The 23,521-nt window shown below is 48.0% G+C and overlaps 1 protein-coding gene across 1 annotated transcript; it reads right to left on the minus strand.

The window, feature by feature from the left end:
* Nucleotides 1–2,335: 2,335 nt before the first annotated feature.
* On the minus strand, nt 2,336–22,262 carry LOC132832470 (zinc-binding protein A33-like). Its single transcript, XM_060850501.1, has 6 exons — nt 21,785–22,262; nt 17,093–17,188; nt 15,484–15,717; nt 13,005–13,027; nt 12,796–12,911; nt 2,336–2,901 (listed from the first exon to the last, which is right to left on the minus strand). The coding sequence occupies exons 1-6, from the start codon at nt 22,157–22,159 to the stop codon at nt 2,336–2,338; spliced, it is 1,410 nt and encodes a 469-aa protein (XP_060706484.1). The 5' UTR covers nt 22,160–22,262.
* Nucleotides 22,263–23,521: the final 1,259 nt, after the last annotated feature.

Below are 23,521 nucleotides of genomic sequence, written 5' to 3' on the forward strand. Positions count from 1 at the left end.
TCCAACGCATCTCGTCCACATCCAGCACCTCGGCCCTCAGACCCCACCCCTCCAACCGTAACAAGGATAGAACGCCTCTGGTGCTCACCTTCCACCCTACCTATCTTCGCATAAACCAAATCATCCGCCGCCATTTCCGCCACCACCAAAAAGAGCCCACCACCAGGGATATATTTCCCTCCCCATCCCTTTCCACCTTCCGCAAAGACCGTTCCCTCCGTGACTACCTGGACAGGTCCATGCCCCCCCTACAACCCACCCTCCCATCCTGGCACCTTTCCCTGCCACCGCAGGAAATGCAAAACCTGCGCCCACACCTCCTCCCTCACCTCCATCAAGGGCCCTAAAGGAGCCTTCCACATCCATCAAAGTTTTACCTGCACATCCACTAATATCATTTATTGCATCTGTTGCTCCCGATGTGGTCTCCTCTACGTTGGGGAGACTGGACGCCTCCTAGCAGAGCGCTTTCGGGAACATCTCCAGGACACCCGCACCAATCAACCACCACGCCCTGTGGAACAACATTTCAACTCCCCCTCCCACTCTGCCGTGGACATGGAGGTCCTGGGCCTCCTTCACCGCCGCTCCCTCACCACCAGACGCCTGGAGGAAGAACGCCTCATCTTCTGCCTCGGAACACTTCAACCCTAGGGCATCAATGTGGACTCCAACAATTTCCTCATTTCCCCTTCCCCCACCTCACCCTAGTTCCAAACTTCCAGCTCAGCACTGTCCCCATGACTTGTCCTACCTACCTATCTTCTTTTCCACCTATCCACTCCACCCTCCTCCCTGACCTATCACCTTCATCCCGTCCCCCACTCACCTATTGTACTCCATGCTACTTTCTTCCCATCCCCACCCTCCTCTAGCTTATCTCTCCACGCTTCAGGCTCACTGCCTTTATTCCTGATGAAGGGCTTTTGCCTGAAATGTCGATTTCGCTGCTCGTTGGATGCTGCCTGAACTGCTGGCTCTTCCAGAACCACTAATCCAAAATCTGGTTTCCAGCATCTGTAGTCATTGTTTTTACCCAGATACGTGGAACTTGACATGTTTTCTCATGATGTGACCCAAGAGGCAGCGTGTGGCTGTGAAATAGGAAGGAGCTAAGGACAAATCTTTGGCAGATTCCCGAGGGAACAGTGTGGGAGTGGGAAGAGAATCCACTGCAGGTGAATCTCTGGCTCTGACTGGGTGGGTAAGAATGGAACCAGGTGAGAGGAGCTCATTGCAACTGGTCATGAAATGATTGACTGTGTTCCTGAATATAATCTGAGGTCAAGGCCCTTAAACCAGACACACCTACACAGTGTCAGTAACATCAATGTAAACTTTATTTGTGACACACTTGAAACATACTCAGCAACATGTCACAGCAGGAAAGGGGACATTGTACAGCACTCCCTCCCTGAGACAGTCTGACCCAACAGGGTACAGTGATCACAATGACGGTCTCTGTCCTGGGGGCTACACCAACCCCAAGGTTTCTTCTCTGGGGGACTCACTGTCATCTCCTCCAGATTAGAGTTTAGATTCCAGAGTCACTTGGTGAAGGATAGAATTGGAACCAGTAGTTCCACAATTTTATAACAATTTATTTGCAAAATCACACACACACACACACACACACACACACACACTTCCTGACCCAAACGTTCCAGTTTCAGTTAGTGTCTATTTATACCCTTTGTGAAGAACCCAAAAACAATGAATCCTCGATTTAAAAGGGACAGGACTGACCCACTGTGACCAAAAGAAAGAGGACTTTAAAGGAAATTTAAATCTCAGTAAAAAGGCGTTTCCAGGATTAATGACAGCCCAGTGCCCCCTGTGCCCACCAGCCACTGAAGGCCTGAAGTGTACCCGTGGACACCATGTGCCTGATCTCCAGGGACACCCGGGCACTGACCCAGCTGAGGAAGAGGGTCAGACAGTCAGGACAAACACCCCCCTTGACTGCCCACTGCCTGCATCCTGTTGAGGGTCACTTTGGCCAGGCCCAAGACCAGGCCCATGAGGAGGTCTCCCGATCTGCCTGGTCCCCGCTGCACCCAGTGGTCAAAGGTCAGGAACATGGGGCTAAAATGGAACCAGAAATGGAGCAGAAGCCCCTTCACATCATGTAAGAGGAGGAGCAAACCCAGGAAAGCCCCTCTGCACCAGGAATGGGGCCCCCCTCACCCAGTGACCCAGTGTGTGGGATCTTCCCATTCCCCCACCCAGTGACCCAGTGTGTGGGGATTCCCCCTCCCCCACCCAGTGACCCAGGGTGTGGGATCTTCCCCCTCCCCCCCCCCCCCCCCCCCCCCCCCCCCCACAGAGAGGCTCTTTATTTGGATGAAGCGATGAATCCCTCACCCTCCTGGATTGTTACTCTCCGGGGACAGATTTTCAGAGGCTCTGTGTTTTTACCCCCATCAGTGTTACCCGGTCTGAAGTAAGGATAGAGTTTCTCAGTGAATGTCCCAGTGAAAGTGTAGATATGGCTCTTGTTCTCTGAGTTATAAAAGGACACCTTCCCTCCCTCATAATCCAGACAGACTCGGACCTTCCTCAGACTCACACTGGGATTTAACCAACTGTTAGCCCAGTATTTATTCCCCTCTCTCAGCATCAGTGTCCAGAATCCATTACCTGGAGACACGGTGATTCCCCCCTTCCTGTTGATGGACTCCTTGGCCACACCCACATCCCACTCAGTCTTATTCCCCACCTCCACCTCCCAGGAATGTTTCCCTGATGTGAATCCCTCTGATCCCAGGACATAGCCATAGTAACCAAATCTCTCCGGATTGTCGGGAAGCTGCTGCCGATTCCCGGTGTGTCTCACGGTGCTCAGGTCCTCAGACAGGAGAAGGACAGGATGGGCTGTATTAGGGTCCAAGGTGACTGGAGCTGGGAACAGAGGGACACCAATAAAATGTTAGTCACACTCACTGTAACTCTCACAGCCACTTAGTGACTGGGAACATCAGCAACGATCCAGGATTAGAAATTCATCCCCAGGGAAGGGGTTAAACAGCACTCGGGATAGACCCTGCAAGGAGGCTGAGGAAACCCCGTTACACAGAGAGGGTGGGACAGAGAGAGAGAGAGAAAGACAGTGTGTCACAGAGGGAGAGGGGGAGAGAAAGAGAGCGGCAGTGTGTGACGGAGAGGGAGAGAGACGCTGTGGGTGACAGAGAGAAAGAGGGAGAGAGGGAGAAACAGTGTGTGTGACAGAGCAAGTGAGAGAGGATGTGTGTGACAGAGAGAGGGGAACTATGTCTGGGCTAAATACACAGAAGGAGAGAGACGGTGAATTTGACAGAGAGATGCCGAGTGTGACAGAAACAGATGGAAAGAGATGGTATCTCTGACAGGGAGAGAGAGAGAGACGGTGAGTGTGACAGAGAGAGAGAGAGAGAGACAGTCAGTGTGGCAGAGAGAGACACACAGTGTATGGTTTCAGGGAGAGAGAGAATGTTGTGTGTGATGTAGACAGAGACAGTGAGTGTGATAGAGTGAGAGAGTGAGATAGCGAGAGTATCAGAGAGAGAAAGAGATGGTTTGTGTGACAGAGGGAGAGGCACAGCGTTTGTGACAGACAGAGAGAAAGACAGAGAATGTGACAGAGAGAGAGAGAGATGGTGAGTGATAGAATGAGCAGGACTTTTCCACTTAATGGTAATGTTCTGGGGAGTGTTGCTGAACACAGAGACCTTGGAGTGCAGGTTCATAGCTCCTTGAAAGGAGAGTTGCAGGTAGATAGGATAGTGAAGAAGGTATTTGGTATGCTTTCCTTTATCAGAGCACTGAGTATCAGTGTTGGGAGGTCATATTGCGGCTGTTCAGGACATTGGTTCGGCCACTTTTAGAATATTATGTGCAATTCTGGTCTCACTCCTATCGGAAGGATGTTGTGAAACTTGAATGGAAGCAGAAAAAGTTTACAAGGATGTTGCCAGGTTGGAGGATTTGAGGTATAGGGAGAGGCTGAGTAGGCTGGGACTATTATCCCTGGAGCATCGGAGGCTGAGGGGTGACTTTATACAGGTTTATTAAATCATGAGGGGCATAGACAGGGTTAAAGAGACAAAGTCTTTTCCCTGGGGTGGGGAACCTGAGGGGCAACCTTTTCATGCAGAAGGTGATGCATGTATGGAATGTGCTGCCAGAGGAAGTGGTGGAGGCTGGTACAATTACAACATTGAAAAGGCATCTGGATGGGTAGATGGTTAGGAAGGTTTTCAAGGGATATGGGCCAAGTGCTGGCAAATGGGACTAGATTAGGTGAGGATAACTGGTCGGCATGGATGAGTTGGGCCGAAGGGTCTGTTTCTGTGCTGTACCTCTCTATGATTCTGTGAGTGAGCGAGAGAGAGAGAGAGAGAGAGATGGTCCATTTGACAGAGAGAAAGGAAGAGAGAGGCAGTGTCAGTGATAGAGTGAGAGACAGTGACTGCGAGTGGGAGTGAGAAAGAGAGACAGAGACAGAGTGATAGAGTGAGAGACAGTGACTGCGAGTGGGAGTGAGAAAGAGAGACAGAGACAGAGCGAGACAGTATGTGTCACGGAGAGAGTGAGTGTGAGAGAAAGATGGTATGTGTGATAGAGAGAGAGAGAGAGATGTATATGTGTGACAGAGATAGACAGTGAATGACAAAGTGACAGTGAGGGAGACGGTGATTGCGACAAAAAGACGTAGTGTGTATGACAAAGAGACAGACGGAGAGAGAGAGAGAGAGAGAATGATTACGACAGAGGGACATAGACACAGGGAGAGAGACACGGTGATTGTGACAGAGAGTGAGAGAGGATGAGTGTGTGACAGAGCGAGAGTCAGAGAGAGAGGGAGAGTAATGGTGAGTGTGACAGAGTGTCACAAAGTTGGTGTGTAAAAATAGTAAAATTGTAAATGAATTGAAAAGCAGAGTGTGGTCCCTTTCGGAGGAAAAGTGCTCTTTAAGCTTGGAGTTCAGCAGAGAAGGAGGTCTGTGTGCAGCTGTGGGAGACAGACTGTTCTAAAATGGAAACATGTTCCTGTTGGCTTTGTTCACGGGCACCTGAGGTTTGCTGCTGTTTTGACGACAAGTCGAATTTGACCAATTAATTTAAACCAAACACTCTGCCATTCAAAACCCACTGAATTTAAAACTGATGGTGTTTACAGCCTGAAACCAATCACGTTGTGAGAATTTGGTGCATCATCAGGAATATTGAAGGCAGGGTTTTTTTGAAAATTGAGAGAAGCCAAATGTCATAGAGAGACAAAGCTGACTTTGACACAATATGATGAAGCTCTCTAACAAGGACCCATCAAATGCACCATTTCCAGCTCCAAATCCTCACAGAAGAATCATCAAAAGAAAGGTGTTTGTGATGTGAGATCAGCAGAAGGAAGATTGGAGACAGCGGAGAAGACATAGACTGTGTCATGTTGAGAGATTAAGTTTAATTTATTGCTCTTATAAATTGGATTTATATGTGGGAACTGTGTTAATGAAACATTCATTCCAGTAGAATTTAATTGAATTAAGGAACAGTGAGTAATTCTGTTAATTTGTTCATTGCTGATGTTAGATCAATACATTGTCAGTGTATATGACAGAGAGAGAGATGGTGCATGGACAGAGAGAGAGCGAGAGAGAGAAAGTGACAGTGCGTGTGTAAATAGAGAGGATGTGTGTGACATAGAGAAAGAGAAAGGGACTGTGACAGACAGAGAGATGGTGCATGTGACAGAGACAGAAAGAGAGAGAAACATTGTGTTTTTAACATAAAGACAGATATAGAGAGATGGCGTGTGTAACTGAGAGGGAGAGAGATGTGTATGTGACAGAGAGAGATATGGTCTGTGTGACTGAGAGACAGAGACAGAGGGTCACAGCAAGTGTGACATAGAGAGAGAGGTTGTGTATGACAGAAAGAGAGAGAGAGAGAGAGAGAGAGAGAGGGATGTGTGTTGAAACAGGGTGAGTGAGAAGGTTTGTGTAACTGAGAGAGAGAAGGAAAGAGAGACGGTGTATCTGACAGAGACAATGAGAAAGAGAGAGAATGAGACATTGTGTGTGAGACAGAGATAGAGAGAGAGGGTGGTGACAAGTGTGACAGAGGGAGGTTGTGTATGACAGAGAGAAAGAGTGGGGCAGTGTGTGTGAAAGAGGGTAAAAAAGAGAAAGAGACGGTTTGTATGACAATGGGATGGACAGTGCATATGACAAAGAGAGAGAGAGAGAGAAACGGTGTGTGTGACAGAGGCAGAAATAGAGAGTGATGGTGTACATGACAGAGACAGAGATAGTGTGTGTGACAGAGAGATAGAGAAAGAGAAAGAGAGAGATGGTGTGTGTTACAGAGAAACATAGACAGAGGGTCACAGCAAGTGTGACACAGAGAGAGAGGTTGTGTGTGACAGAGAGAGGGAGAGAGGACACGTGTTGAAAGAGGGTGAGAGAGAAGGTTTGTGTGACAGAGAGAGAGAAAGCAAGAGAGACGGTGTGTCTGACAGAAATGATGAGAGAGAGAGAGAGAAAGTGTGTGTGACACAGAGATAGAGAGAGAGAGGGCAATGGCATGTGTGACAGAGAGAGGTTATGTATGACAGAGAGAAAGAGAGAGAACAAGATGGTGTGCATAACAGAGACAGTGACAGTGTGTGTGACAGAGAGGAAGTGAGAGAGAGATAGTGCATGTGACAGGGAGAGAGAGAGAGAGAAAGAGATGGTGTGTGTGAAAGAGAGAATTAGAGAGTCAGAGATGGCAAGTATGATGAAAAGAGAGAGGTTATGTGTAACAGAGAGAGAGTGATACGGTGTGTGTGATAGAGGGTGAGAGAGTGAGGCGCTGTGTTTGTCGGAGGGTGAGAAATTGAGGCGCTGTGTGTGACAGAGGGTGAGAGAGTGAGGCGGTGTGTGTGACAGAGGGTGAGAGAGTGAGGCGGTGTGTGTGACAGAGGGTGAGGGAGTGAGGCGGTGTGTGACAGTGGGTGAGAGAGTGAGGTGGTGAGTGTGACGGAGGGTGACAGAGTGAGGCAGTGTGTGAGACAGAGGGTGAGAGAGTGAGGTGTGTGTGACGGAAAGTGAGCGAGTGAAGCAATGAGTGTGACAGAGGGTGAGAGTGTGAGGCGGTGTGTGTAACGGGGATGATAGTGAGGCGGTGTGAGTGACAGAGGGTAAGAGAGAGAAGCAGTGTGTGAGCAACAGAAGGTGAGAGAATGAGGCACTGTGTGTGTGACAGAGGGGAGTGAGTGAGGCGGTGTGTGTGACAGAGGGTGGAGAGTGAGACGGTGTGTGTGAGATGGAGGGTGAGAGAGTGAGGCAGTGTGTGGGACAGAGGGTGAGAGAGTGAGGTGGTGAGTGTGAGATGGAGGGTGAGAGAGTGAGATGTAGTGTGTGACAGAGGGTGAGAGTGAGGTGGTGTGTGTGACAGGGTGAGAGAGTGAGGCGGTGAGTGTGACGGAGGGTGAGAGAGTGAGGTGGTGAGTGTGACAGAGGGTGAGAGAGTGTGGCGCTGTGTGTGACAGAGGGTGAGAGAGTGAGAAGGTGTGTGTGAGATGGAGGGTGAGAGAGTGAGGCGGTGTGTGTGACAGAGGGTGAGAGGGTGAGGCGGTGAGTGTGACAGAGGGTGAGAGAGTGAGGTGCTGTGTGTGACAGAGGTTGAGAGAGTGTGGCGCTGTGTGTGACGGAGGGTGAGAGTGTGAGGTGGTGAGTGTGACAGAGGGTGAAAGAGTGAGGTGGTGAGTGTGACGGAGGGTGAGAGAGTGTGGCGCTGTGTGTTACAGAGGGTGAGAGAGTGTGGCGGTGTGTGTGAGATGGACGGTGAGAGAGTGAGGCAGTGTGTGTGACAGAGGGTGAGAGAGTGAGGCGGTGAGTGTGACAGAGGGTGAGAGAGTGAGGCGCTGTGTGTGACAGAGGGTGAGAGAGTGAGGCGGTGTGTGAGACAGAGAGTAAGAGAGTGAAGTGGTGAGTGTGATGGAGGGTGAGAGAGTGAGGTGGTGAGTGTGACAGAGGGTGAGAGAGTGAGATGGAGTGTGTGACAGAGGGTGAGAGTGAGGTGGTGTGTGTGACAGAGGGTGAGAGTGAGGTGGTGTGAGTGACAGAGCGTGAGAGAGTGAGGCGGTGTGTGTGACAGAGGGTGAGAGAGTGAGGCGGTGTGTGTGACAGAGGGTAAGAGAGTGAAGTGGTGAGTGTGATGGAGGGTGAGAGAGTGAGGCGGTGAGTGTGACTGAGGGTGAGAGAGTGTGGCGGTGTGTGAGACAGAGGGTGAGAGAGTGAGATGGAGTGTGTGACAGAGGGTGAGAGTGAGGTGGTGTGTGTGACAGAGGGTGAGAGAGTGAGACGGTGTGTGTGAGATGGAGGGTGACAGAGTGGGGCAGTGTGTGTGACAGAGGGTGAGACAGTGAGGCGGTGTGTGTGACAGAGGGTGAGAGAGTGAGGCAGTGTGTGAGAGAGGGTGAGAGAGTGAGGTGTGTGTGACAGAGGATAAGAGAGTAAGGTGTGTATGTGACGGAGAGTAAGCGAGTGAAGCAATGAGTGTGACAGAGGGTGAGAGTGTGCGGTGGTGTGTGGGGACAGTGGGTGAGAGAGTGAGGTGGTGTGTGTAACAGGGGGTGATAGTGAGGCAGTGTGAATGACAGAGGGTAAGAGAGAGAGGCAATGTGTGAGCAACAGAGGGTGAGAGAATGAGGCGGTGTGTGTGTGACAGAGGGTGAGAGAGTGAGGCGGTGTGAGTGACAGACAGAGAGTGAGGCGGTGTGTGACAGAGGGTGAGACAGTGAGGTGATTAGTGTGACAGAAGGTGAGAGAGTGAGGCGGTGGGTGTGAGATGGAGGGTGAGAGAGTGAGGCAGTATGTGTGACAGAGGGCGAGAGAGTGAGGCGGTGTGAGTGACAGACAGAGAGTGAGGCGGTGTGTGACAGAGGGTGAGAGAGTGAGGTGGTGTGTGTGACAGAGGGTGAGAGAGTGAGATGGTGTGTGTGAGATGGAGGGTGAGACAGTGAGGTGATTAGTGTGACAGAGGGTGAGAGAGTGAGGCGGTGAGTGTGACAGAGGGTGAGAGAGTGAGGTGGTTTGTGTGACAGAGGGTGAGAGTGAGGTGGTGTGTGTGACAGAGGGTGAGAGTGAGGTGGTTTGTGTGACAGAGGGTGAGAGTGAGGTGGTGTGAGTGACAGAGGGCGAAAAAGCGAAAGAGACAGTTTATGTGACAGAGAGAGGGATAGTGTATGTGACAGAGAGAGAGAGCAGAACAAGATGGTGTGCATAACAGAGACAGTGAAGGTGTGTGTGACAGAGAGAAAGAGAGAGAGTGGTAGTGCATGAGACAGGGAGGGAGAGAGATGGTGTGTGTGACAGAGAAAAATAGATAGAGTCAGAGATGGCAAGTATGACGAAAAGAGAGATGTTATGTGTAACAGAGTGAGAGTGAGGTGGTGTGTGTGACAGAGGGTGAGAGAGTGAGGTGGTTTGTGTGACAGAGGGTGAGAGAGTGAGGTGGTGTGTGTGACAGAGGCTGAAAGAGTGAGGCGGTGTGTGAGTGACAGAGGGTGAGAGAGTGAGGTGGTGTGTGTGACAGAGGGTGAGAGAGTGAGGTGGTGTGTGTGACAGTGGCTGAGAGAGTGAGGTGGTGTGTGTGACAGAGGCTGAAAGAGTGAGGCGGTGTGTGAGTGACAGAGGGTGAGAGAGTGAGGTGGTGTGTGTGACAGAGGGTGAGAGAGTGAGGTGGTGTGTGTGACAGTGGCTGAGAGAGTGAGGTGGTGTGTGTGACAGTATCTGAGAGAGTGAGGTGGTGTATGTGACAGAGGCTGAGAGAGTGAGGCGGTGTGTGAGTGACAGAGGTGAGAGAGTGAGGCGGTGTGTGTGAAAGAGGGTGAGAGAGTGAGGCGCTGTGTGTGACAGAGGGTGAGAGAGTGAGGTGGTGTGTGTGACAGGGTGATAGAGTGAGGCAGTGTGTGTGACAGAGGGTGAGAGAGTGAGGTGGTGTGTGTGACAGAGGGTGAGAGTGAGGTGGTGTGAGTGACAGAGCGTGAGAGAGTAAGGCGGTGTGTGTGACAGAGGGTGAGAGAGTGAGGCGGTGTGTGTGACAAAGGGTAAGAGAGTGAAGTGGTGAGTGTGACAGAGGGTGAGAGAGTGAGGTGGTGAGTGTGACAGAGGGTGAGAGAGTGAGGCAGTGTGTGTGAGAGAGGGTGAGAGAGTGAGGCGGTGTGTGAGACAGAGGGTGAGAGAGTGAGATGGAGTGTGTGACAGAGGGTGAGAGTGAGGTGGTGTGTGTGACAGGGTGAGAGAGTGAGGCGGTGAGTGTGACGGAGAGTGAGAGAGTGAGGCAGTGTGTGTGACAGAGGGTGAGAGAGTGAGATGGAGTGTGTGACAGAGGGTGAGAGTGAGGTGGTGTGTGTGAAAGGGTGAGAGAGTGAGGCGGTGTGTGACAGACGGTGAGAGAGTGAGACGGTGTGTATGACAGAAGGTGAGAGAGTGAGACGGTGTGTGTGAGATGGAGGGTGACAGAGTGAGGCAGTGTGCGTGACAGAGGGTGAGAGAGTGAGGCAGTGCGTGTGAGAGAGTGAGGTGTGTGTGACGGAGGATAAGAGAGTAAGGTGTGTGTGTGACGGAGAGTGAGCGAGTGAAGCAATTAGTGTGACAGAGGGTGAGAGTGTGCAGCGGTGTGTGGGGACAGTGGGTGAGAGAGTGAGGTGGTGTGTGTAACAGGGGGTGATAGTGAGGTGGTGTGAGTGACAGAGGGTAAGAGAGAGAGGCAATGTGTGAGCAACAGAGGGTGAGAGAATGAGGCGGTGTGTGTGTGTGACAGAGGGTGAGAGAGTGAGGCGGTGAGTGTGACAGTGGCTGAGAGAGTGAGGTGGTGTGTGTGTGACAGAGGGTGAGAGAGTGAGATGGTGTGTGTGACAGAGGGTGAGAGAGTGAGATGGTGTGTGTAACCAAGGCAGGACAGACACTGTATGTGGCAGCGAAAGAGGAGAGAATTTGAGTGTGATCGAGACAGAAATAGAGAGAGAGAGAGTAAGAGACAGTGTTGTGACAGAGAGATAAAGGGATGGTGTGTAACGAAGAGAGAGAAAGAGAAAGAGGGAGGTGGCAACTATGACAGCGAGAGTGAAGTTTTGAATGACAGGGAGAGAGAGAGTGGGTCATTATGTGTGACAGAGGGTGAGAGACAGTTTCTCCATGAAGAGAGAGGTACAGTGGATGTGACAGACCGTGAGTGTGACAGCGACAAAGAGAGATTGGTGCATGTGAAAGAGTGTGACAGTAAGTGAAGGAGGGAGATAGCAAGTGTGACAGAGGGAGAGAGAGGGGTGATGTTTTTGACAGAGAGAGAGAGAGAGAGAGAGAAAGAGACGGTGTGTATGACAAAGAGAGTGAGAGGAAACATTTGACAGAGCAAGAGATAGAGAGATGTTGAGTGTGGCAGAGAGAGGGAAAGGGAGACACAGGGAGGGAGATAGTGAGTGTGATAGAGAGAGAGAGAGACAAAGAGAGAGGGTGTCTGTGATATAAACAGAGCTTAAGGAGTGTGTCAGAGTGAGAGTGAGAGAGAGACAGAGACACGGCAAGTCTGACAGAGAGGGAAAGAGAGAGAGAGTGTATGATGGAGAGAGAGAGAGATGGTTTATGAGAGAGGGACAGTGAGTGTGACAGAGAGAGATAGAGTGTGTGAGACAGTGTGTGATAGCGAGAGAGAGAGAAATGGATGTGTGTGAAAGGGAGAGACAGTTAGTATGAGAGAGAGAGAGAGAGAGATGGCAAGTGTGATGATAGAGAGAGAGATAAGTGGTGTGTCTGACAGAGGGGCAGAGTGAGAGAGAGAGAGAGAGACTGTTTGCATGATAGAGTGAGAGAGAGAGAAAGAGATGGTTTATGTGACAGAGAGCTGGAGGGGGAGAGGGATGATATGTTTGACAGTGGGAGATGCAATGAGTGCGACAGAGTGAGAGAGAGAGAGAGAGAGATAGTGACTGCAACAGAGTGAGAGAGAGAGAGGAAGACAGTGAGTGTGAGACACAGAGAAAAAGATGGTATGTATCACAGAGAGAGATGGTATGTGTGATAGAGAGATGGTGAGTGTAACAGAGAGAGAGAGAGAGAGAGAGAGACAGTGTGTATTACAGCGAAAGAGAGAGACTGACAGTGCATGTGACAGGGAGAGACAGTGCTTATCATAGAGAGATCGAGAGAGACAGACAGACAGACATGGTCAGAAGGTCACACAATACCAGGTTATTGTCCAACAGGTTTATTTTGAATCCGAAGCTTTCGGAGTGCTGCCCCTTGACGAGGTGCAGACTGAGACGGTGTGTGTGACAGAGAGAGGGACTTGCAGCCTGGCCCAGCTCTGGGAGCTGTCCACCCCAACAAGGCCTTTTATCTGGAAGCTGCAGCCACTGACATCAGTTTAAGGGAAGTCCTTCTGTTGGAAACAAACAGTCACTTGTGACCATTAGCCTCTGACCATCGCAATCCAGTCTGACTGCTGTTAGACAGAATAATCAAAGAAGGAACAGGATCTTATGCTGGAGTTTTGTGGAAGATGGATAAAGATAAACAGAATGTTGGGTCAATGATCCACAAAGGGAGGTTGAAGAAGCAATGTCCCTTCGCAGTACTAGGAGTGTCCAGCAGGTGGAGCGGGTCACTGTGACTCTGTGATCAGTCAATTCTGTATTTTCATAGAAAACTGACTGAAGTGAAATCTCACCAGTTACCAAGACAATTAAACATTTATTGTGAATACACAGCTCCCTTCTACTCATAAATATGAGAGTTGTTGAAGAGCTGGTGTCAGGAAGCTCACACCCACCTGTATTAATCACCGTCAGCATCTTTTTCCACACTCTGTACTGCAGGGAGCCGATGTACTTGCCCACATTTATTAAAGGGTAAACCTTCTGTGGCTCTGGGAGAGTTTGCTTCACTCTGAAACAGGAGATAAAGGTCAGTGTTGGGTCATTCCAGGGTGGGAGAGGGATATGTTAGAAATAAAAATCAAATCGAGGATGTAAGCTTTACCTTTTCTTTGTATCCGGAAATTTCTGTGGAACAAAAACATTTTTACAGTTAGTGTTTCGAGAACATTTTATGACAAAAAGTAAAGTTCCAGACTGGATTCCCCAAAACATGAACATTTTAAGTTCAGGAAGTTATTAGGCAGTGTCTTCCTGTCCTCACTGGACTGAGTTCCTCCACAATATTACAAATTACTGGATCTTACTGCACAGAACAACTCACAGAGATCCAACCCAATTGGAATATCTTCATGGATGTTAAATTGCTGGGATTAGTTTATTGGTTACAGAGTCACTTTAATGTTTACTTCCCTGTTATAATGTGTATGTGTACTGAAGACAAATGTTTCTGGGAATCCACACCAGGGTTGTCCAATAGAATTCACTGACCCTCCTGGAAAGAGGGTGAAGCTGCAATTTTAGTTTTATGTTCAGTACCAGGACTCATCAACTAGTCTCCGAATCTTTGTCTGCAGTCAGGCCACTCTGTGTAACCTGAAACCCTGAACCATACAGACTGAATTATAATGTCACGGACATTCACTGTGAGTCACTCTGAGCTCAATGACCAACCAGCTGAATGGCAACTCCATTGTCAGAGGGACCAGGTTTCAGCTGAGCTGTTAAACTGAGGTTCCACACTCTCTCCCCATTGAATAGTGTCACTACATACTGAGGTTCTACCTGTCCCCGGTGTTGGGAAGGATGGGCCTGGCCTCACTGCTGTGGAATGCTCCAAGTAGTTGGACTGTTCCCCATCACTGTCCGTCATGGAGACATTTACAAAGAGAAACAGCTTTCACCACAATCCATCAGGAAGTGGTCAGTACATAACATCCTTGATACCCTGAGGGAAAAGGAGAGGCTGGATCCTGTCGTGGTGAGAGAGGGCACCTGTGAGATCCTTCATGTATACCCAGTCGGTCTGTGTCACCACATGCTGCCCTCGAAGTGGCTGCAGGGAGGAGAGACTGTCACACATCTCCTTCTGGAAAGGGCCTTTGTAAAGGAAGGCTGGAGGAAGATGCAGTGGTTTGTGTCGAGGTCCATCCAGAGCAGCTCCATGATGCGGGACTCTGTGCTCTATGGTCTGTTCCCTGAGGGACACACCGAGACAAACAGTGACTGTGCCTGGAGGACCATCAACTCAGTGAAAGATGCTCTTTGGTCCTCCCAAAACTTGTTGGTCTTCCAAACAGAGAGTTGACCTTGACCGACTGTTGCAGACTGGGACATTCCAAGGCCCAGGACTACGTGCTGAGGGACACATTAAACCTTGGGGCAGCTGCCGCCCAGGCACAGTGGGGAAAGACCACTGTCTGAGGGCTTTCTATTGAAGTGAATCCGTTCAGTTATCAGTCCTTCCTGGTGCCTCAAATGGATGTAAATCTAGTCTTGGACAAGTCACAACTGCCTTTGGTTTGTTTGGTGGATAGAGTCAAGCTCCAATGTTTGTTGTTTCTCCATATGTGACTGGACAGAACCAATCTGCTTTACTGCCTGTGTATATAAAGGTAGCTTTATGAATAAAGTATATTTTTGAAATTAAAATAACAATGAACTGAGTAGATCCCAAGAGGAACACTGGGGTTCTCCCTGTGTCCTGGTCAACATTTATCCCTCAGCCCACACTGGCACCGCAGACGGTGGTGTTGCCATAGTCTTTACCAGGCCATAGGGCTGCTCCCTCATTGGGGAGAAATGACTGGTGGTGATTACCCTGCGGGTCATCATACCTCAGACAAGGGGAGAGGTTGGGAAGGAGGGTCCGTCATGGTAACCTCAGACAGTGATGGGAATTGAACCCTTGCTGTTGGTATCACACTGCTTCACAAACCGCCCCCTTCAGCATTTCAATACACAACAGAGAATTACCAACATTAAGTTCTCAGGGGCTCACTGAACACAGTGGAAATTACAGAAAATCATATTGATTCTGATATAAATGGTTGTCATGTGGGGACACACCCCTCCCATTGTCTGAACATTTCACTATTTAACTGCTGAGAGAAAGCTCGATCTGTCTGTGTATCTGAGCCTGTGGAGAGTTCTCTCTCCTGGACAGAACCATTCCTGTTCCAGCCAGGGACACTGTAAACATGTTACAGCCTGGCTGGTCCCTGCACTGTAGGTCCCAGAGTCTGATCAGCAGCTGGACTGGAAATGTACCCTCAGGGGAGAATGGTCTGACCGTCCTGAGGGTTTCTCACTCCTTATGAAACTGATTTTCCTCATGGTTTCAGCCCATTACAATGTTCCCCTGTAATATTTCCCTGGAGTGGACACACTCCAGATTGTGTCATTTCCATGTTAAAGACAGCAGTTCGTGCTCTTGGGTGTGAGACAGAGAAAACCCAATGTCCCAGGTCACTGGTGTGCTGTTACTCAGTGAGGTTTATACTCTACATTTTAAGGATAGAATCTGCAATTCATCAAGACAATCTCAAAGAAAAGAGGCAAAGGAAAGAAAAATAAATAGTTACTGTTAAAAATGTGATGCTGTCCTGTTCCCTCAGCTCTTGTTCAATATCCTGAACAGTGACTGAAAGGGATGAGATTTCCTCTGTTATCTTTGCAATCCTCTCCTTCATCTCCTGACTGTGTTCCTCTTTTTCCAGTTTCAGATCTTCCAACACAATCCTCTCTTCCTCACGGAGAAACTGATGAAGTTTTTCAAATTCAGTTTTAATTTGTTTCTCTGTTTTTACGCCTTGGTCCTTTGGGAAATAATAATCAGATTGAACAAAAACAAATGAAGAGTTTTAAAATGTTGTTCAGCCTGAGCAGTCATAGAGTCATAAAGATGTACAGCACAGAAACAGACCCTTCAGTGAGACCCATCCATGCTGACCAGATATGCAAATTAATCTCATCCCGTTTGCCAGCACTTGGCCCACATCCCTCCAAACCCTTCTGATTCATCCACCCATCCCCATGTCATTTAAATGTTATTCTTGTACCAGCCTCCACCACTTCCTCTGGCAGTTCTTTCCATACATGCACCACCCTCTTCACAGGTCCCTTTAAAATCTTTCTCATCTCACCTTAAACCTATGGCCTGCAGTTTCAGCCTTCATGACCCTAGAGAAAAGACCTGGGCTATTCATCCAATCTCTGCCCCTCATGATTTTATAAACTTCTACAAGGTCATGCCTCAGCCTCCAATGCTCCAGGGAAAACAGCCCCAGCCTATTCAGCCTCTCCCTTTAACTCAATTCCTCCAACCCTGGCAGCACCTTGTAAATCTTTTCTGAAGCCTTTCTCATTTCACAGCATCTTTCCTGCAGCAGGGAGACCAGAAATGAATTCCAGCAGTATTCCAGAAATGGTATAACTAATGTTCTGTACAGTCGCAACATGACCTCCTAGCTCCTGTACCCAATGCACTGTTCATGTCTGACTCATATCAGTAAATTATTAAAACTTTCCCAATCTGATCAAATCCATGATGTGGAGAAACATCTTCTCTGGATCCACATTTTCAAATCCTATTAGAATTTTTAAAAATTCTAACAGATTAGCCTCAGTCTTCTCTTTTCCAAAGAAATGACTCACAACCTGTTCAATCATTCCTAAAAGTGCTAAATTCTGATAGAACATAGAACCATACAGCCAGTACAGACCCTTCGGCCCTCGATATTGCACCGACCTGTGAAACCAATCTGAAGCCCATCTAACCTATACTATTCCATTTTCATACATATGTGTATCCAATAATCATTTAAATGCCCTTAAAGTTGGCGAGTCTCCTACGGCTGTAGGCAGACCATTCCATGCCCCAACTATTCTCTGAGTAAAGGAACAATTTCTGATATCTGTCCTATATTTATCACCCCTCACTTTAAAGTTATGTCTTCTTGTGCTAGCCATCACCGTCTGAGGAAAAAGGCCTCACCGTCCTGCCTATCTAACCCTCTGATTATCTTACATGTCTCAATTAAGTCACCTCTCAACCTTCTTCTCTCTCATGAAAATATCCAGGTTAGTTCATGCAATATCTATTTGTAATATGGAGACTGGAATTCTGCACAGTGCAATTCTGAATGGTTACAATTCTGTACAAAATATAGAACAAAGTAAGATCATAAGTACCTGAATGTGGGACAATGTTTTCTCATAATCACTTTTGACAGTTTCACATTCCTTCTTCTTCTCCTGAATTGGCTTCAGGGAGGTTTCCAGTTCCTCCTGAACAAAACCATCAATTAATTAGCACATTTTCAGAAATACATCCCCCAAAAATGAAACATCATCAAATTGAAATTCATATTGGCACAGACTTGGGATGATTGGGGAAATGATTAAATCAAGTGTGAGAAAAACATTCAGTCAATGACTGACATTTGTCTGGAATTTGCGGCCTAGTTTGATTGTGGAGGCATGAGAGATGTTGTAACCTGCAAGACTATGGGTCAGGGCCTGGACGGTGGGATCAGTATGGGTGGCTAGTGTTTAAATTTGTATTTACACTGATTCAGAAATGATCAGCTGAATAGCCTCTTCCTGCCATTACTTTCTCTGGTTTTATCAAATGAAGGCCATAAAAGTACAAATGTTGCTTCATGGTGTTCGGTGTAACAAACAGAGCCAGAGAAGTGGCCAATGAAATTTACTCTGGAGAAGTGTAAGGTGATGCATTTGCAGAGAGTACACAATGACAGGTCAGATACTGAGAGGTGTAGAGGCACAGAAGGACTTTGAAGAATATGTCCACAGATTCCTGCAGGTAGCAACACAGCAAGGTAAGGCTATTAAAGAGACAGATGGAATCTTTATTTTATGGCCAGTGTATAAACTGTAAGAACAGGATGTGTACATTTAATTGTAGAAATTATTAATAAGGCCACAGCTACAACACTGAACCCCGTTCTGCTCATCACATTACAGGAATGATGGGCCCACGCCACAGCAGTGTGTTCCCATGGTGAATTGTACACATAAGGAAAGATGAAATAAACCAGGCTGTTTCCTTCGGGAGGGGGTTGTACAAAATTAAGAGAGGCGCCGTGAGAAATTGGATAGGAAGAACATAACTTCCTAAGTAATGATTTCATTGATCGAGTTAGTGGAATTGCTAAAACACTTGAGGGGAACTGAGAAATCTTTTCACAGGGTTCACTGCCTGAAAGGGTGAGAGAGACAGAAACACTTGTCACAGTGTGACAATGCTGTCACTTTAAGAGTTATTTTGTCCTTTCTTTTGAAGAGAGGTTGTAAGGCAGAGATACAGAACTGGCTGCTGAAGACCTTGTGAGCTTGGGGTCATTGGGTTTTTTTTCACAGGCTGAATGGGTGTGGCCAGATCTCATATTTCTGGGTTTTGGTTTTTCCAGTAACATTTGATGATATTAGGGTCTCAAAAGAAGCTTCAGTCAATGTCTCTTTGCTGCTCCTCTCTCTGAATCTTCTCTTGATGTTTTTTCCTCATAAATTAGAGAACCGCATGAGAGAATCTGTGTCTGAATTTTCCTTTGTTCCAAGGGGTGTGTTTAGGGATGTTCTTGTATTAGAGCAGTTAATTAGTAATAGTTGCTGCATGGATTATTTGGTTAAGTTTTCCAACAGTTAAGTTATTCTAAATGACTCTTTCTTTGGTTGTATTTTAACGACAGTGTTTCAATAAGTTGTGTTTTGCTGAATGTCAAGTAGTTTGATCAGTTGTATCAGATCTTTTACAAATTTAATTGCCTTTAAATTTTGAAAATGTTTGGGTCTGGGCTATATTCTTAAAATGTTTGGAGGGGTCTGGTCTGGTCCACAACAACATTTAAAACATTTTCCAAGGCTCCAGGACAGAAGCTGGAAAGTGGGATCAGGACTGATGGCTCTTTATCTGCCAGCACAGATACAATAGGCTGAGCAGACACATTGGAGCTGGAGTAGGCCATTCAGTCCCTCAGGCCATGCTGTGCCATTCTAGATCAGGGCTGATCATCTACATCAGTCCCTTTTCCTGCACTAACCCCATATCCCCTTGATCCCTTCACTCTCTAGAAATAGCTGGATCTCTGTCTTGAACATACTCAGTGACTGACCTGCCACAGGTCTCTGGGGTCAAGAATTCCCAAACTTCACCACCATCTGAATGGTCTCCCTCTGTGCTGTAAATGTTTGTGTTTCTATGGTTGTTGATGGTGTCTTCTGTCCCTGGTTCATGGGGTTTCTGAGGAATTTCATTCCCATATGTCCCTCGTCTGCCTGACACCAGGCTCCCTGCACTAACAACTCTACTCACAACTCGGTCCCAGCAGGAGACTCCCAGGAGGACAGCAAGACTCCAGCCTGGGAGTAGTCACTGTCACAGCAGACTTCTCCAGTGGGTTATGGAGCAGTAAAGGGAGGCAGCAGGTCCAGGGCTAATCGCCTGTCCAAGTGAGGCAGTCAGGCTGGCTAAAGGCACAGATGTGGCCTGAGACAGACAGGAGGGGGTTAATACAATAGGGGTGTGAAATGAAAAGGGCCAGACAATGGTGGGAAGGGGGAAAGGCAGGGACAGGGAAGAAAACTTAAAGGATGTGGTTGGAGAGGGTTGGAAGATGCAGAAAGGAGAGTGACAGTGATGGGGACATGGGGTGGGGGGGGGGCGGCAAGGAAAGGTGAGAGTTACATGTTCAGAGTGCGGAACTGAATGTGACAATGAGGGTGTTGGTGAGTGTGAGGGAGTAGGGGAGTTGGACAAGGGGCAGTGTCAGGGTTAGGCTGGAGTAGGGAGCTGGATGGGTCTGGGCTCGGAGGTCAATGAAAATTCTGAAATAAGCACAGTGACCGGGGGGAGAGGAGCATAGCAGAGGGTGGGGAACAGAGGAAAGGATCAGATCATCAAGTATTGTTGGGGAAGTTAGAGGGGGAGGATTCATGTTGAAGGATTACAGTGAGAATTAAAGATTCACCATCTTCTCAGCACCTTCAAGATAATGTCCTTCACAGAGAACGCATTGGGGCGAAGGGGGAGAGACGTCAGCCTTGGAGGCTCAGTTAATGTACAGCTACAACATCGCAAACTGAATGTAAACTGGACATTGTCTAAGTAATAAGCTATAGACTGAAGGCTCATGTGAAGTGCTCACTAAACACCGCCATGGGATAGACTGTCAGAACCCTGAACTCCCAGCCAGGGCTCTCAATGCAGTGAGCTCCCTCTGAGGGGTAACTCCCATGCAGCAGCTTTGGGTGGATGGAGGGAGGGAGGAGGAGGCTTGGCAGTGCTTGCATGTGAAGCCATGCAGGAGCCTACACTGCCCCGGGACTCTGGATCAGGAGGAGATGGAGATGGATCCCTTATACATGTTACTCTTTCCCAGGTTACAGGGCTGGGTCACTGGGACAGTGAGAGTCAGAGTGAGCTACGTGCCACATACATGGAATGCACTGTCCTGGTCAAGGTTACAACCTCCTTTCACATGGCAGAGTGAGGAAGAGGAGAAGCAGTCATGGGGCGTACAGGATGGGCCGCTCCATGTTGAGGAGGGGGCAGGGCAGGCTCTCACTCACCATGTGAGCAGCCTGAGAATATCCCAAAGGTTAGGGTGCTGAGGTCAACTGTCCTGAGGAGACTGCACTGTCAGCCATGGAGACCAGCTTCCTCCTGCTTCCCCCATCCGTCTGTCTGATCTGGGACCAGGAAACTGTTCTCACCTGGTACATGGCACTTGGCCTATCTGCATATTGTGATCATGTCTGATATCTGAACTCTTGCTTCTTAATAAATGTCATAAATCTATCTTGGCAAGTTCTGAACCATTTGCTTTGGATAATTGGAGCCTCCTGAATGTTAAAACTTCCATGTACTTGTTTTAAAACCTCTCCCTGGCCTTGTCTTCCCCATTTCTCTGCAATCTCCTTCAGCCTCACAATCCTATTAGACACCTGCTCTCATCAACTTCTGAAAATCCCTGATTTTCATCGCTCCCTCATTGGTGGCTGTACCATTAGCAGTCTAGGCCTGAGCTTCTGGAAAGTTCTCCCAAAGTCTCTTCACCTTTCCCTCTCTCTCGCTCTCTCTCCCTCTCTCTCTCTCTCTGTCTCCCCTTCTCCCTCAGGAGGATAAACCTCTCCCTGTTTGACCAAGCTTCTGGCCATGGCCCTCATGTCACCTGATGTGGTTTGGTGTCTAAGTTCACTTCATAAACTTCCCTTCAAGGGCCCTTGCAAGTTTTATGACATCAAAAAACACCCATAAAATATAAGTTTTCATTGTTGTTCTAAAGTAAAAAAATTCATCTAATTACGAAGAATTACGAAAGCTGAATCTCTGAATGTTCCCTGTTCAGGATTCCATTCCCTGTTTTCATCACCTACTCTTATCTAATTCTGGCCTCTTGAACACCCCCATTTTAATCACTCCCCCATCGGTGTCGCCACCTTTTGCATTGCAGGCCCTGAGCCTCTGCAATGTTCTCTCTCAGCCTCTCACTCTCGTCCCCTCTCTTCTTTCTCTTTCAGGAAGATAAACTTCTCCCTCTTTTACCAAGCTTCTGACCAGTGTTCTAACATCACCTGATGTGACTCAGGGTTTAATGTAATTTTAGAACAGACCCCTGAAAAGCATTAAGATCTTTTATGAGATTAAAAGCATTGGATACTTATAAGAATTTGTGCTCGATGTAAACTGAAGATCAATCGAAAGTGAATCTTTGACCCTCTGTGGTTTAACGGAAGGAAAAAGATTCACAAAGTCGTTGAAAAATAATCATTGTGAGACACTCAAACCTGAATCTCTGAATGTTCCCTGGTCACGATTCCATTCTCTGTCCCTGTATTTTATTTTACTCAGTGTCTCCTCACCTTAAACTCTTCAGCAGCTTCTTCCACTGGCAGCACCTCGTGGTTTTGATGACCTTTTGAAATCTGACAAACAAGACAGATGAGCTGATTATCAGTTTTACAGAAAATCTTCAGTTTCTCCTTGTGTCGGCTGCATTCCTGCAGAATTTCACCACCTCCACCGCTTTTTACAAATGATTCCACAATGTTGGAGAGAGTGCGGTGGGATCTCAGGGTCCTGGAGGAAGTCTCCTTTCTACAGACAGGACAGCAGGCAGTGTCAGCTTTCTCCCAGTACTGGGTCACACAGGATCGACAGAAGCTGTGATCACAGTCAAGTAAGACAGGATCTTTATACAGATCATGGCAAACAGCACAGGAAAGATCAGCTTCCATCGTGAAGGATTAATCTCTGTGCTCTGTGCTCAAAGTAAAATGGTGATCAGTGTTCAGTGAAATACTTTCAGTTTCATTTCCTGATTCGAGCAGCAACATTATAAAACAGATTCCAGAAAAAGGCAGGACAAGGTAGGAAGCTAAACAGATCACAGATAAACAAGATTGGTTCATTAATTTTTAACCAGCGAATCAGTCTGCTTTGCTGGTCTGACTTTGTTTCTGGTCAGTAAAAATATCAACATGTTTTCATGTTATTCTTAAGGAGGACAAAGACAGAGCAGCTAATCTGGAGAGGAGGGCTTTATACTGTGTTCCCACAGGAGTCTGATTACAGCAGGAGTGTCATCGTGTCACAGAGTGAGGGTAACTGAAGGAAATTATTACAGTGTAAATAAGACAACAGTTTACTTTTACTATGGAGTGAAATATCAAAGGTTTGTGAAACAGAGATGATGGGTATTAACCTGCACAGTGTAGTGGACTGTTTGTAAACATTATGGGAGGAATCTGATTGGGGTCCAAATGACAGGGACTATGACAGGAAATCTGGGGAAATCATGTGAAAATCCAGTGAGCCTTTCTCCATGTCAGGAACAAGAAGTCACATTTTGAGTTCCTGACTTTGAATTGAGATTCTAGCTTGGGAAGGGTGAAATCTTCGGGTAAAAAATGAGGGCTGCAGATGCTGGAGATAACAGCTGAAAATGTGTTGCTGGTTAAAGCACAGCAGGCCAGGCAGCATCTCAGGAATAGGAAATTCGACGTTTCGGGCAAAAGCCCTTCATCAGGAATGAGGAGAGTCTGCCAAACAGGCTAAGATAAAAGGTTGGGAGGAGGGACTTGGGGGAGGGGCGATGGAGATGTGATAGGTGGAAGGAGGTCAAGGTGAGGGTGATAGGCCGGAGTGGGGTGGGGGCGGAGAGGTCAGGAAGAAGATTGCAGGTTAGGAGGGCGGTGCTGAGTTGAGGGAACCGACTGAGACAAGGTGGGGGAAATGAGGAAACTGGAGAAATCTGAGTTCATTCCTTGTGGTTGGAGGGTTCCCAGGCGGAAGATGAGGCGCTCCTCCTCCAGTCGTCGTGTTGTTATGTTCTGCCGGTGGAGGAGTCCAAGGACCTGCATGTCCTCGGTGGAGTGGGAGGGAGAGTTAAAGTGTTGAGCCACGGGGTGGTTGGGTTGGTTGGTCCGGGCGTCCCAGAGGTGTTCTCTGAAGCGTTCCGCAAGTAGACGGCCCGTCTCCCCAACATAGAGGAGGCCACATTGGGTGCAGCGAATGCAATAGATGATGTGTGTGGAGGTACAGGTGAACTTGTGGCGGATATGGAAGGATCCCTTGGGGCCTTGGAGGGAAGTGAGGGA

The sequence above is a fragment of the Hemiscyllium ocellatum genome, chromosome 35, assembly GCF_020745735.1.
Source record: "Hemiscyllium ocellatum isolate sHemOce1 chromosome 35, sHemOce1.pat.X.cur, whole genome shotgun sequence".
NCBI classification, from domain to species: Eukaryota; Metazoa; Chordata; class Chondrichthyes; order Orectolobiformes; family Hemiscylliidae; genus Hemiscyllium; species Hemiscyllium ocellatum.